Source organism: Galeopterus variegatus, unplaced genomic scaffold (genome assembly GCF_000696425.1).
Source record: "Galeopterus variegatus unplaced genomic scaffold, G_variegatus-3.0.2 Scaffold1550, whole genome shotgun sequence".
Classification (NCBI taxonomy): domain Eukaryota; kingdom Metazoa; phylum Chordata; class Mammalia; order Dermoptera; family Cynocephalidae; genus Galeopterus; species Galeopterus variegatus.
The window spans coordinates 179,606-195,088 of record NW_007727661.1 but is presented as its reverse complement, the minus strand read 5'-3'; the positions used below and the strand labels follow the sequence as shown (position 1 = coordinate 195,088).

General features: G+C 42.0%; 1 protein-coding gene across 1 annotated transcript in view; it reads right to left on the bottom strand.

Annotated features, from left to right (window-relative positions):
- The window catches only part of PCDH17 (protocadherin 17), a 101,513-nt gene extending 89,424 nt beyond the window's left edge, over positions 1-12,089 (bottom strand). Inside the window, exon 1 of the mRNA XM_008577594.1 lies at positions 8,639-12,089. Coding sequence (XP_008575816.1) covers positions 8,639-11,221 — 2,583 coding nt within the window. The 5' untranslated portion in view covers positions 11,222-12,089. The remainder of the gene's footprint in view (positions 1-8,638) is intronic.
- Positions 12,090-15,483: the final 3,394 nt, after the last annotated feature.

Genomic DNA, 15,483 nt, shown 5'->3' with positions numbered 1-15,483 from the left:
TGGTTATTTTTGTGTGTGTGTGTGGCTTGAACAATATAGTAAAAGGTTGTAATATTTCAAAAAATGTAAATTTTTTCTTGACTAAATAATATGTTCAGGTAGTTGAGATAAGAATTTTAGGGCATACTTTTCTATAATCTGTTACCTTTTCATGATTACACACAGCCTTAAATAAGAGGAAGATGACAACAATGAAATTCCAAAATCCTTGGTGGAGACTTATACATGATGATATGTATTGAAAGTATAGAACTTACTCGCATAACTCAAGTAAAATTAAAAATTATCTTGCACCTACATTTTTAAAAAGACTGATGAATTATCCTCACAGTGTAAGGATAATAAAGTATTACCTAGCTGGCATTTTGGAAATTTTATTGAAAACTAAAAGCTAATGGCTAAAAAAGTCATTACTTTATGAAATGTTATATCAACTAATATTAAAAATAAGATTCTCTGTTTTCTAGTTCGTATAGTTAAAAATTTTTTTTTATGTTTTTATTTATCATGAAATAGAGAAATGCACACAGATTTACACTGGAGCTTAAGTTTTCATAGATGCATATAAAACTAAGAATAAAAGTAACAGTATAATGAGAATAATTATTTCTGGATTTTTTGCATTTTAAACCCTTCTCCAAAGAAACCCCAAACAAAGAATGGCTGATTATATTTTAAATTAAGTTTATTTACTTTATTTGCACTAGTTTTAATGCATGATAAAAGAAAAAAATACTTACTGACTGTATGTATACTCTTGTTAATCTAAAATAGGAATTACTCCTACTATCTTTTCCAAATCTTTAAGAAAAGGAAAGAGTGGATAAAACACCCCTGGAATCATGCAGTAAAAAAGGGATATTTCTTTCCTACTCTGCCCACTACAACCTCAATAAATAGAGATGTATATATAGTTTATGGAAACTAATGCATATAACTAATCAAATGGTGCCATCTTAGAATAAAAATCCCAGCTAAATATTTCCTAAATTATAAATGATGAAAGAAATTGTTTACACACTTTGTGTTTGTTACTGAAATCATTTAACTACTAGAGTATGAACTTTTGAAGATCATGATCTTGGGAACTCATCTGAATGAGTCCCTGTAGTCAACAACTTCTTCTATTAGAGAAGTAACTATAGGCAGAGTGTGGATAACGCTGCTATTAAAGATAGGTTTTTCTCTCATCTTTTTATTCTGAAATATTGCGTTTATTATTTACACTATGATATTTTAGCCCTCTACACCTCAGTCTCATTTTTATATACTTGAATTGGCTCTAAGCATTTACCATGTGCTTAATTCCCTTTTATTGTAAAGGCCATGGACATATATCAAAAGGATTTTATCTTCATGGCATAAAGGCTCTAAAGTCAACCCTAATGTGAATCTTTTGAAATTGATCTGTAAAACAGGGAGTAAGAATGTGTTCCTTTAAAAAATTTATTTCAGTAGATCTTATTCTGCTAGCCCAATGTATCTTCTACTGTGAGAGCATATTAAAATGTCTTGTAGTGCTATAAAACATGTGAAACACAGATGTTCAAACAAAACTGGAAATTCTCCAGTCAGTGAGATGTCCCCAGCCTCCTCCCCTCTTCTCAAGGAGGCCTTCATTGAAAACACCTGTTTAGAAGTCAGTCACCCTGAGACTTAATAACTAATTCTTGATAAGCCACAATTAGCAGTTATTCTTGAGAATTAGTAATGATCTCTCCTTGACTTTAAATTTCATATTAACACAGGAAATAATTCACACCGAAATTGCTCCTATGAAAGGTGCTCTTACAAATCGGTGTAACAATCTATTTGCCTCACCTACCACAAAATCTATGCTTCTATTCTTCAATATCAGTTTTATAGCTTTAAAATGAATAAAATATTTCATTGTAAGTATGTTGAATTTTGATCATACTATTGTGGATAGTTCAGTCACTAATCTGTTGATTAAACACGTTATCGACTGACTTTAATTTGTCTGAGAAACTTGAAAAAAACCTGAAATAAAATTTCTTCTCACAAACCACTGTTTCTACACTAGTTTACATAATTGTTCTGTATTCATGTTCAGTAAAAATACTTTTATGCTCAAGAAGAACCTACAGGTGTTAACCTTAATATGTTAGACCCTGTGAAGGACACAAAATGCTTCGATACTTAAACTAATCTTACCTTTTGCTGTAATGTAAACCTTATAAATCATGACGCTTCTAAATTTCATATCAACACCCTGTACCAGTGTATCTCAATACAATTATTAAATTCTTTTCATTCCATCAATAGAAATACAAGGTGCATCTTCTACATAGCACAGAAAATTCTGGAAAATAAAGATGAACCAGACTCTAGCAGCTGTTAGTCCAAGCAAACTCTACAAATTAAAATTCTACCTTCAAAAATACACATGAGATTAATAGTGTGTTTCCACAGCAGGCTGTGCTACATGCATACACTAATAAATGCAACTAAAAGAAGGTTATGGGATACCTGAATGCTTTAATTTAAAGCACCTTATCACAATGTGTTTGTAGCACGCTAGTGTAAAAAAAAATTAAAAAAGAGATAGTCACTATAGTTAATTTCCTCTGTTCTCCATAATAAGCATTGAGATAAACCTAATATATTTTAAAGTAAATTAATATATCAGGAATTTACAAAGCATTCCTTAGAGGATTGCAAACACTCAACAGAAAAAAAAAAGCCTATTTTAATAGTTTATGCTGAGGATATTGCCAGGGCAGGGAAATTGAGCCAGTCTGAAATTTCAAGGACTTAAAACTAAAATTCATTTTGTGTGTTTATGGCATGGATTAAGATTCTAGAAGAAACGGAATGGCAATGTCCTTTGCTTTCTGCTAAAATTGGCTGTGTGTGAGGGAAAGAAAGATTTGCTTTGGCTTAAGTTTTCCTGCTAATGAGAGGAATCATTATTGTTCTCTTTAAGTAATGACCAGCTTCAATGATAGCATAGTGTAAATATAGTGCAGGCATGACTGTCCCTCAAAACCATCTAGATATTTCAATTCAAGATTTTTCCTCACTAGCCTGACCAAGAAATCAGGCTTGCTGAGAATTCTACTGCACCAACTTAATTTTCACTGAAAACTAAATGAGAATTCAACTCACAGAACTTGAAGTAGAAGATTAAGCATTAACTCTCTGTGACACCTATGTAATTGTCAATGGTACAAATATAAGGAAGGTATATAAATATGTGTATATATAGAATAACTTCAGTAGATCTACAAATATGTATTTTAACATATCTTTCCCAAAAGATGTATTGATCACCGTAAATAGCAGTTTTACCCAGTCATAGAAAGACTTTCGTAGAAACCACATATTTTTTAAGTGGTACTTTTTTTCCCCTCAGTTTTATATAGACCTAGGGGAAAAAATTGTGATTGCTAATATACAGTAAACAAGATACAAAGTGGGATTTCACACTACAATTGATAGTTACATATTCAGTAGCATTAAGTATGAATCTGCTTTATAAGGACATTATACTTTTACAGGAAAATATGTTTTACTAAGTATTAGTATCTAGTGTACATGTTAGAAAGGATAAGATTATGAAAGTTTACTACTGTATTCTAACAATAAAGACATTACTGAGTCAAGTGTCATTAAAAGTTATTTGCTATTCAAAGCATAAAATGATGAACGAAGTATTTTCATTTGACCCAAACTAATCCTCCTGAAGTGTCACTTTTAGTTAAATTCAATTTTAAATTTCAAGTATGGCTCATACAGAGTAATTTGTAGCTACACACATTCATAATAAGAAAGAATAAAGTTTTTCTGTGACACAACTCAATAGTGGATAAAAAGAACCTACACAGTGATTAGACACAGAACAGTCACCTGTTGTTATTAAAATCTATATCCATGCTGGGTCAATCATTTATTTTTTATCATATATCAATAACTTTGAATCACACTATCTAATATATATTAAGTATCACTTAAATCTACTGAAAGCACACAGCATACAAACTAAATGCATCCTGGAATTCTCTTTGACACATCAAGAGCCTTCAGTGCAACTTTTCTTCCTGTTATAAACAGCACAAAATGAGCCTGTGACCCTCTGGTATACTCTGTTCATTCCTCGGTGACTCCAAGAAACAGATCGGGGAGACCACAGAACAAAACAAATATAAACTTTTCATAGACAGTTACTGGTCATCATCCAGAGCCTGCATTCATTCATGCAAAAGTTTGAAAGTGCTTCAGAGTATAATTCACAGTTTAAGCTACACTAACGCATTATGCTGCAGTTTCAGCTGATGAATAAATGAGACTCCTTTAAAAGTCCTTTAAAACACTTTTTAAATATACAATTGACATTTTTTTTGGGGGGGGGTGAAAACAGTTGAAATTGACTCAAGCTCTAGAATTGTGACGACTGGTGCTATTCTGTTCTTCCAGAAGTTATCTTCTTAATAACTGAGTACAAATTTCTTTCATTTTTGCCATCAAATTTCTAAAAATTAAAATATTTTTAAGGAGTTAACTAAAACAGTTTTTTCTACTCTGGGAATCCTTCGTTATGAAAATAAAGGCCTTTACTTGTAGACCAACAAATAAAAATAAAGTAAAATAAATTACGAATACTGAACACTGTTAACCCTTTTATTCCTATAAAAATAAACTTTAAAAGTGCAATAGCAGTAAGACATTTACATCTGGTAGATTTTAGACTATTTACATGGGAGGGGGTATGTGTAGAATTTGATGTGAACACAATGTTAAGTGTAAACCATCTTCATTTAAAATTTTTCCCCTTTCACTGCTGCTGGCAGTGTGGCTTGCCCTGTTCCAAAGGTTTCAGGACAGCTCAAAACCAGCAATATAGTGAAGTCCGGTTATGCTAAAAGTCTCCTACCTGAATTATGGACATCCGCGTGGCGGGGGTCTCGCTTGCANTTTTATTCTGAAATATTGCGTTTATTATTTACACTATGATATTTTAGCCCTCTACACCTCAGTCTCATTTTTATATACTTGAATTGGCTCTAAGCATTTACCATGTGCTTAATTCCCTTTTATTGAAAAGGCCATGGACATATATCAAAAGGATTTTATCTTCATGGCATAAAGGCTCTAAAGTCAACCCTAATGTGAATCTTTTGAAATTGATCTGTAAAACAGGGAATAAGAATGTGTTCCTTTAAAAAATTTATTTCAGTAGATCTTATTCTGCTGGCCCAATGTATCTTCTACTGTGAGAGCATATTAAAATGTCTTGTAGTGCTATAAAACATGTGAAACACAGATGTTCAAACAAAACTGGAAATTCTCCAGTCAGTGAGATGTCCCCAGCCTCCTCCCCTCTTCTCAAGGAGGCCTTCATTGAAAACACCTGTTTAGAAGTCAGTCACCCTGAGACTTAATAACTAATTCTTGATAAGCCACAATTAGCAGTTATTCTTGAGAATTAGTAATGATCTCTCCTTGACTTTAAATTTCATATTAACACAGGAAATAATTCACACCGAAATTGCTCCTATGAAAGGTGCTCTTACAAATCGGTGTAACAATCTATTTGCCTCACCTACCACAAAATCTATGCTTCTATTCTTCAATATCAGTTTTATAGCTTTAAAATGAATAAAATATTTCATTATAAGTATGTTGAATTTTGATCATACTATTGTGGATAGTTCAGTCACTAATCTGTTGATTAAACACGTTATCGACTGACTTTAATTTGTCTGAGAAACTTGAAAAAAACCTGAAATAAAATTTCTTCTCACAAACCACTGTTTCTACACTAGTTTACATAATTGTTCTGTATTCATGTTCAGTAAAAATACTTTTATGCTCAAGAAGAACCTACAGGTGTTAACCTTAATATGTTAGACCCTGTGAAGGACACAAAATGCTTCGATACTTAAACTAATCTTACCTTTTGCTGTAATGTAAACCTTATAAATCATGACGCTTCTAAATTTCATATCAACACCCTGTACCAGTGTATCTCAATACAATTATTAAATTCTTTTCATTCCATCAATAGAAATACAAGGTGCATCTTCTACATAGCACAGAAAATTCTGGAAAATAAAGATGAACCAGACTCTAGCAGCTGTTAGTCCAAGCAAACTCTACAAATTAAAATTCTACCTTCAAAAATACACATGAGATTAATAGTGTGTTTCCACAGCAGGCTGTGCTACATGCATACACTAATAAATGCAACTAAAAGAAGGTTATGGGATACCTGAATGCTTTAATTTAAAGCACCTTATCACAATGTGTTTGTAGCACGCTAGTGTAAAAAAAAATTAAAAAAGAGATAGTCACTATAGTTAATTTCCTCTGTTCTCCATAATAAGCATTGAGATAAACCTAATATATTTTAAAGTAAATTAATATATCAGGAATTTACAAAGCATTCCTTAGAGGATTGCAAACACTCAACAGAAAAAAAAAAGCCTATTTTAATAGTTTATGCTGAGGATATTGCCAGGGCAGGGAAATTGAGCCAGTCTGAAATTTCAAGGACTTAAAACTAAAATTCATTTTGTGTGTTTATGGCATGGATTAAGATTCTAGAAGAAACGGAATGGCAATGTCCTTTGCTTTCTGCTAAAATTGGCTGTGTGTGAGGGAAAGAAAGATTTGCTTTGGCTTAAGTTTTCCTGCTAATGAGAGGAATCATTATTGTTCTCTTTAAGTAATGACCAGCTTCAATGATAGCATAGTGTAAATATAGTGCAGGCATGACTGTCCCTCAAAACCATCTAGATATTTCAATTCAAGATTTTTCCTCACTAGCCTGACCAAGAAATCAGGCTTGCTGAGAATTCTACTGCACCAACTTAATTTTCACTGAAAACTAAATGAGAATTCAACTCACAGAACTTGAAGTAGAAGATTAAGCATTAACTCTCTGTGACACCTATGTAATTGTCAATGGTACAAATATAAGGAAGGTATATAAATATGTGTATATATAGAATAACTTCAGTAGATCTACAAATATGTATTTTAACATATCTTTCCCAAAAGATGTATTGATCACCGTAAATAGCAGTTTTACCCAGTCATAGAAAGACTTTCGTAGAAACCACATATTTTTTAAGTGGTACTTTTTTTCCCCTCAGTTTTATATAGACCTAGGGGAAAAAATTGTGATTGCTAATATACAGTAAACAAGATACAAAGTGGGATTTCACACTACAATTGATAGTTACATATTCAGTAGCATTAAGTATGAATCTGCTTTATAAGGACATTATACTTTTACAGGAAAATATGTTTTACTAAGTATTAGTATCTAGTGTACATGTTAGAAAGGATAAGATTATGAAAGTTTACTACTGTATTCTAACAATAAAGACATTACTGAGTCAAGTGTCATTAAAAGTTATTTGCTATTCAAAGCATAAAATGATGAACGAAGTATTTTCATTTGACCCAAACTAATCCTCCTGAAGTGTCACTTTTAGTTAAATTCAATTTTAAATTTCAAGTATGGCTCATACAGAGTAATTTGTAGCTACACACATTCATAATAAGAAAGAATAAAGTTTTTCTGTGACACAACTCAATAGTGGATAAAAAGAACCTACACAGTGATTAGACACAGAACAGTCACCTGTTGTTATTAAAATCTATATCCATGCTGGGTCAATCATTTATTTTTTATCATATATCAATAACTTTGAATCACACTATCTAATATATATTAAGTATCACTTAAATCTACTGAAAGCACACAGCATACAAACTAAATGCATCCTGGAATTCTCTTTGACACATCAAGAGCCTTCAGTGCAACTTTTCTTCCTGTTATAAACAGCACAAAATGAGCCTGTGACCCTCTGGTATACTCTGTTCATTCCTCGGTGACTCCAAGAAACAGATCGGGGAGACCACAGAACAAAACAAATATAAACTTTTCATAGACAGTTACTGGTCATCATCCAGAGCCTGCATTCATTCATGCAAAAGTTTGAAAGTGCTTCAGAGTATAATTCACAGTTTAAGCTACACTAACGCATTATGCTGCAGTTTCAGCTGATGAATAAATGAGACTCCTTTAAAAGTCCTTTAAAACACTTTTTAAATATACAATTGACTTTTTTTTTGGGGGGGGGTGTGAAAACAGTTGAAATTGACTCAAGCTCTAGAATTGTGACGACTGGTGCTATTCTGTTCTTCCAGAAGTTATCTTCTTAATAACTGAGTACAAATTTCTTTCATTTTTGCCATCAAATTTCTAAAAATTAAAATATTTTTAAGGAGTTAACTAAAACAGTTTTTTCTACTCTGGGAATCCTTCGTTATGAAAATAAAGGCCTTTACTTGTAGACCAACAAATAAAAATAAAGTAAAATAAATTACGAATACTGAACACTGTTAACCCTTTTATTCCTATAAAAATAAACTTTAAAAGTGCAATAGCAGTAAGACATTTACATCTGGTAGATTTTAGACTATTTACATGGGAGGGGGTATGTGTAGAATTTGATGTGAACACAATGTTAAGTGTAAACCATCTTCATTTAAAATTTTTCCCCTTTCACTGCTGCTGGCAGTGTGGCTTGCCCTGTTCCAAAGGTTTCAGGACAGCTCAAAACCAGCAATATAGTGAAGTCCAGTTATGCTAAAAGTCTCCTACCTGAATTATGGACATCCGCGTGGCGGGGGTCTCGCTTGCATTAGTCCCTTGTCCGGTGAAGCTGGTGTGGCAGCCCGAGTGCCCCTGGGGGACAGTCAAGTTGTTGGAAGCTGGTTTGAGGTACATCACCTCCGACCGGGGCGAGCTGAGGGGGAGGCGGGTCTGGTAGTCGAAATACATGGGGGAGGTGGCCAGGGAGGGGCTGCTCACCACGTTCATGACGTTCATGGCGTTCCTCTCCTCCACTTCGCTCTGCACCAGCATGATATCATTTTTGTTGATCTTCTTCTTCTTGCCCTTGCCCCCGCCCAGCTGCGGGTGGCTGTACTCTGCGATGCGGCAGTTGTAAGTGCGGATCTCCTTGTTCTCGCGCTTGCACTTGACGGCGATAGTGATCATGGCCGCTAGGAGGATGATAGAGATAGTGCTCAGAGTCACGATGAGCGGCAGCGACATGTCCCAGTGGTGCTGCTCGCCATTCACCCGGGGTACCCCCTCAGGCAGGGAGCCGCTCACCGAGCGGATGATGAGCTTGGCCACCGCGGACAGGGTGGGCTTGCCGTGGTCGGTCACCTTCACCACCAGCTCCACCACGGGCGTCACGTCCTCCCAGAAGGGGTGCAGCGTGCGGATCTCGCCGCTGGACGGATCGATCTCAAACAGGTGTTCGTCGTTGCCGTCCACAATCTCGTAGGTGAGACGCCCGCTCTCGCCGAAGTCGCTGTCTAGGGCGCGCACGGTGCTTACCAGGTACCCTAGGCCAGCGTTGCGCGGCACCTGCAGCTCAGCGGTGTCGTTTTGTAGTGTAGGCAGGACGATCACCGGCGCGTTGTCATTCACGTCTAGCACTGTCACCCTCACAGTGGCGTTGCTCTCCAGGTGCGCGGGCGCGCCCGAGTCCTTAGCAAGCACTTTGAACTCAAAGGCCTTGGTCTGCTCGTAGTTAAAGGAGCGCAGGGCATATATGGCTCCGTTGGTGGGGTTCACAGACACATAGGTATAGATGGACACGTCGCCGATGTGCGAGGGCAGAATGGAGTAGGATACTGTGCCGTTTTGACCCAGGTCGGGATCCTGGGCGAGAACGGAGCCCAGGTACTCTCCTGGGATGTTGTTCTCATGCACCTGCAGCACGTAGAGTCCCTTGGTGAAACGAGGTGGGTTGTCATTCTCGTCCAGAATCTTGACCGCGAACGACTTGGTGGAGTTGAGTGGAGGCGAGCCCCCATCCCGCGCCACGATTGTCACATTGTACTCGTCCTGTGTCTCGCGGTCCAGCGGGCGGTCAGTAACCACAGTGTAGAAGTTGTCGTAGTTCTCCTCAAGCTTGAAGGGGACGGAACCCCCGGGCCCACCCAGGCCGCCGCCGCCGCCAGTCCCTCCTCCGCCTAGGACCCGACACTGCAGCTGCCCGTTCTTGCCCGAGTCTCGGTCAGTGACCCGCACCAGGGCTATGACGGTGCCGGGAGGGGCGGCCTCGCTCAGCGCCCCCTGGCGCACGGAGACGAAACCGATAGACGGCGCGTTGTCGTTGCGGTCAATAAGCTTGACTGTGACCTTGCAGTGGGCCGGGATAGGGTTAGGCCCGAGGTCTCGGGCCTGCACATCGATCTCCAGCATCCCATTCTCCTCATAGTCCAGGTTGCCCTTAACACGGATCAGGCCTGTCTTGGGGTCGATGGAGAAGAGCTCCCGCACGCGGTCGGGCACGTAGCTACTGAAGGAGTAGAGCACTTCGCCGTTGGGCCCCTCATCAGCATCGGTGGCGTTCAGATCGATGACCACGGTGCCCAGCGGGGCGTTCTCGGGCAGTTCCACCAGGTAGGAGGGCGCCTCGAAGACCGGGCTGTTGTCGTTGGAGTCGATCACCTTCACGTTGATCTGCACTGTGGCGGAGCGCGGCGGCTCGCCGCCATCCAGGGCAGTCAGCACGAGCGTGTGGTGGTTCTGCTGCTCACGGTCCAGCGCCTTCTGGATGACCAGCTCTGGGAACTTGGTGCCGTCGCCGCGGGACTTGACGTCCAGTGCAAAGAGGCCGTGGTCGTCGCGCGTGAGCAGATAGGTGCGGAGCCCGTTCTCGCCCGCGTCGGGGTCATGTGCGCTGGTGAGGGGAAAGCGGGTGCCGGGGGCCGCGTTTTCTGAGATGTCCATTTCGATCTGGTCGGAGGGGAAGGAAGGCGCATTATCGTTGATGTCCTGGATCTCTACCTTGATCATGCAGATCTCCTTGTCGTTGGCGAATACCTCGAGGGACAGCTGGCACTTGGCGTTGTGGCGGCACAAGGACTCGCGGTCGATGCGCTGCCTGGTGTAGATGAGCCCGCTGTCGGGGTCCACGTCCAGCAGGAGCGGCGCCGAGTTCTCCAGCACCCGGTAGCTACCCGACTTGCTGCGCCCGCCGCCGCCGCCGCCGCCGCCGCCGCCGCGTTCAGCCGGCGGAAGCCCGGGCTGCAGTCGAACATCCTTGCCGATGTTGCCGATCACCGTGCCGGTCCCTTGCTCCTCCGGCACCGAGTAGTTGAGGTTTTTGAGCGTCAGGGCAGGGGCCCATAGAAGGAAGCAGCAACAGATGGAAAGGTACATCCCAGACCGGTGGGGTGGGGGCAGGAGCAGCCGGACTGGAGGGATGAGCGGGTGGGTGCGAGCCAGCCTGGGGCCCGGGCGCAGCGTGTGAGAGAAGCGCGAGCCACAAGTCTGTGAGTCCTTTCTTCCCCCGCACCGGGGCTGCGGCACCGGGCGGTCTCTCCTTATTCTGCTCAAGTTCCCCGAACCTGTTGATCTACAGCATCCGCACTAGGCGAGAAGCAGCGGCGCAACGGAGCTGCAGGGGATCAGAGCAAGGCGGCGGCTCCTTGGCGGCTGCGGGCGAACCCGGGGTTCTGTCTCTCTCGCCCGGACTACGGGAGGCTCAAACTTGAGCGATGAGGACGGCGATAAGAAGGAAATCACGTCTGGGAGGGATGATAATGAGCTAAAGAATCGGTAGGTTTTCCTCGCTCCCACTAGGGCTCTGCAAATCTACTCCCGCCCGTAGCCTCCGGAATACTCTTCACATCGGGTGGGGGAGGGTGCGGGGAGGTGTGTCTCCAGGCAGATCGGAAAGAGAAATCCTTACTTGTTACTCGTCTCCCGTGATGAAGTTGATGGGGTTGAGGAGCAACGAAGAGAGAGTCACAGATATATTTTGAAGCTCCCCCGGCGCACCGTGAAATGTCTGCTTGCTGCGCGGGCTGGTCGGTTTTCAGGCAGTGTTTTGCTGCATTTAGAGATCTAATCTTGCATTGCTGGCTGAGGCAGCGGCGGTGGCGGACTGCATCTCCCAGCCAAGCGTATTTTCTCTCTCTCCTTTCCGAGCAGCCAAAGGGAGGGGAGGAAATGCAGCGTAAAGAACTAGTGTCCCGATTTGTAGTTTCCTCTCCCCACCAGGCTCCTCCCTCTCTTCCTCGGAAAAGGCTCTCCCCTGAAATCAAGAAAGCCACAGCCTGATCAGCATTTGCGGTGTGATTCTACTGGGAGGGGGAAATATATAGATATATCTCCGCCTCTGTTCGTAGAACACACTGTGATTTCTTTACGCCAAGCCAGTAGCCGCCGCTACCATCCCATCCTCTCCCCGCGAGCCAGGACTTCTCTCCATGCAGTTTAATTCCAGTTTGCTTTTCTTCCCAGGCGAAAGGAAATCAACAGGCAACTCATGGTTGGACGTGCAGATTTGAAGGGGGAGGGGAGGCGGAATAAAAAGGAAGGGGGAGCCACCCTCCCAGTCCTCGCACACACACTCTCCCTGTCTCTCGCTAGAAGGGAAACAGTCTCTGCATTCACAGGGCTGGGCTGTCAAGTGCCTCTCTTTTCTTTCTATTCAGCATCTCCTTCCAATGGCCCTGCCTCTCAGTCCTCTTCATTTAGAAAAGAAAACCTTGGCGAGGAATAAAAGTGGTGAATATTTGAAGCAAATAAAGTCAGTTTTTTCTTCAAAAAAATGTTTTTTGATAGTAGGAGGAGTGGGCTGGATGAAAGGAACACATCAAGGTTTGGCGTGATGCATTCTGCAGTCTCTCTCTCTCACAGTCTCTCTGGGCGACTCAGGGAGGACAGGGGTGAGGAGCTGCGGCCCGGCGATCCGGGCAGGGGCACCCACGCTGGGGAGCTTCCTCCGGGGGATGTTAGGCACAGGAGTGTCTACACATTATTTCGGGTTCTCGAGGAGCCTCGACATACGGGAATGACACATCCAGAAATGCAGGTGTCCCAATCTGCCGGATGACTCAGAAGCAGCGGAACGAATCGTATTCACTCTCGCCTCATGGTCCTCCCTTCACAGACGTTAGTTGCGGCTTCTTCCTAACGCTCTCTGACTCACTCTACAGAAAGAAAAGCCCGATTCACGTTTGGGGGAAAAAGAAAAAGCGAGAGAAAAGGAGGAAGGGAGGAAGGTGAAGCTGAATCCAGCAGCACTTTTACTCTACCTCTTTCTGCCGGAGTCCGAGGTTCTGGAAAACAAGGCGTCTGCTTTGCTAGGTGTATTTATTTATTTATTTATTTTATTTTTATTTTTTAAAAACCTTTCCTCTTGGTTAGGCTTGAGGCACCCCCAAAATTTGTCAGAGTCTTGGAAAAAAATGATCAGGTTTCCAGTACAGCTTAGCCCCGCATCATAGTTCGAGATTTTCCTTAGTGTTCTCTACTCACAAAGTCCAGCGTCGCTGTGCATGGTTAATTGTGCAGTCTGTTGTGGACGGGTTTTGGTTTTTGGTTTTTTTGGGGGGAGGGGGTTGTTTGTTTTGTTTTAATTCTTCCTTTTCTGTCACGGGTGGTCTCTTTCAATCTGGTGTCTGTCAGGATCACCCCACAGTGTGAGAAAGACGTGCTGATTTCAAAGCAAATAAATCCATCTCCGCAAGCAAAGCAGAGGAGGAAATGAAAGATGAAAATTCAATTCAACAGTTGGAGTAGTGTCTCCCCAGCCTCCCTGCGCCGCTGCCGCATCCGCCGGGGCTCGCAGACCCTGCTCTCTCCCCAGCGTCTCTGCTGACTGACTCTATTCACCTCACGCCGCCGCTTAAACATTGATACTGATTCCCTGCCAGCCAATCCGCGTGAGGAGCAAGGCCCTGCCTCCTCGGCCTGCGCCCAATAGGAGGCAGAGAAAAGGCTGGCGGGGGCGGAGCCAGGAACCCCAGGGCTTCGGAGTCATTGATTAGATCAGTTCGGTGGGAGACCAGCCGGGCTAGCCAGGTCCCCCGCTCCGCCGTCGCCGCAGCACCTAAGGCCTTGACGCGGGGTCTCCCCGGTCTGCAACCACCGAGACAAGCTTCCTCACCGTTTTCCTCAAGAAAAGAGAATTAAAAAAAAAAAAGTTTAACAGCGATTTATTTATTTATTTTGTCCGACATATTCAGGAACGGGAATCACATCGTGCTTGCAGAATCAGGTAGCTGCGGTCTTCCTAACAGGTTACAAGCACACGCGCGCGCGCACACACACACACACACACACACACACACACACACACACACACACACGCCGCCACTGTCCACACACCCATGCCAAGGGAGGCGCAGATCTCCTAGCTCCGCGCGAACTCGTTTGAATGATGTGCGGAGGAGAGTGTGTGTGTGTGAGTGTGTATGTGTGTGTCTGTGCGTGTGTGTGTCTCTACCAGGTGAGATATGTGTTTCGGTAAATGTGTGTGAATTCGAGGGCGCTCGTGAGCCCGCTCCTGCCCGCGCTGGTACAGACACGCGTATATAACTTTCTTCATCCCTGGAGAAAAATCAGCTGTCCCCAGGCACCTATGCAAGGAAAGTCACTTGATTATGAAAGTGTTTCAGAAGAAAAGCAGACGCCCGTTGAAAGAGAGGCCGTGTCTTCTCAGAGGAAGTCTTTCCTCTGAGGAGAAAGGCTGGCTGTCGATACAAGCTGTGTAGGTTCAAGGTAAAGCGACCACACATACTACCTCCCTCCCGCTCCTCGCACAATAGTTTTGGTGTTTGCTCGCCTTCATCATTGTTACTAAAGTTTCACATGGCAATTTGAATTTATCTCCTTAAGAACAAACAGCTATTGATAACCACGAATGCCAAAGCTCCTAGGCACAAAAGCTGAACTGTAAAACATGAAAGCAGATCAGTAGGAGATCTGTTAAGATTCATGTTTTGTAGGTAACACCACAAACACACACCCTCCCTGGCTATCAGATTCCTCTACTGCTTCTCCAACTTCAGTTCCTAATCTCAGAGTTGCTTTCTTCCCAAAAGAGCATGAACATCTACAAGTGAAAACTGGTTTGCTCATGATCTAGCCGTTCTGGGAAAGAGTTAAGAACAAAAAAGAAAATTGAAGTATTGAAATAGAAAAGGTGAGTGTTTTGATTGCTAGAGTATTGATCGCAATTCATAGTGAAGTTAAGTTGCCATTTATAAATTGTAAATGACTAACATACAAGTCTGTTACATGAATCATTCAGGATTCAAAGAAAATCAAATCGAGACCAATTACAAGAGAGTTCTGAAAATTGTTGCAGGGATAATTGCTTAAAGATTCAGGTAAAGCAGCTATTTATTTCCCCAAGGATTCAATGAGATAACCTACAGTCTGAATTTGCAGTCTGATATGTATCCAAAATTCACCCCTCTCTTAAGAGATTCTAACAGTTTAAAAATTCAAAGAGAAGCTCTTTACAACTAGACCTTCAAATCCTAACATGTCTTTGTATTTTCTAAACAGGTAGTTCATCATGATTATACTGTTGCTAAACAGGGTAGCTAGAGCTTTGTAGAAATCTGGGTTGTTTTGCTGAGTGGACTCTTAACCACACTGCCATGGAAAACCCCAGGTTTATACCT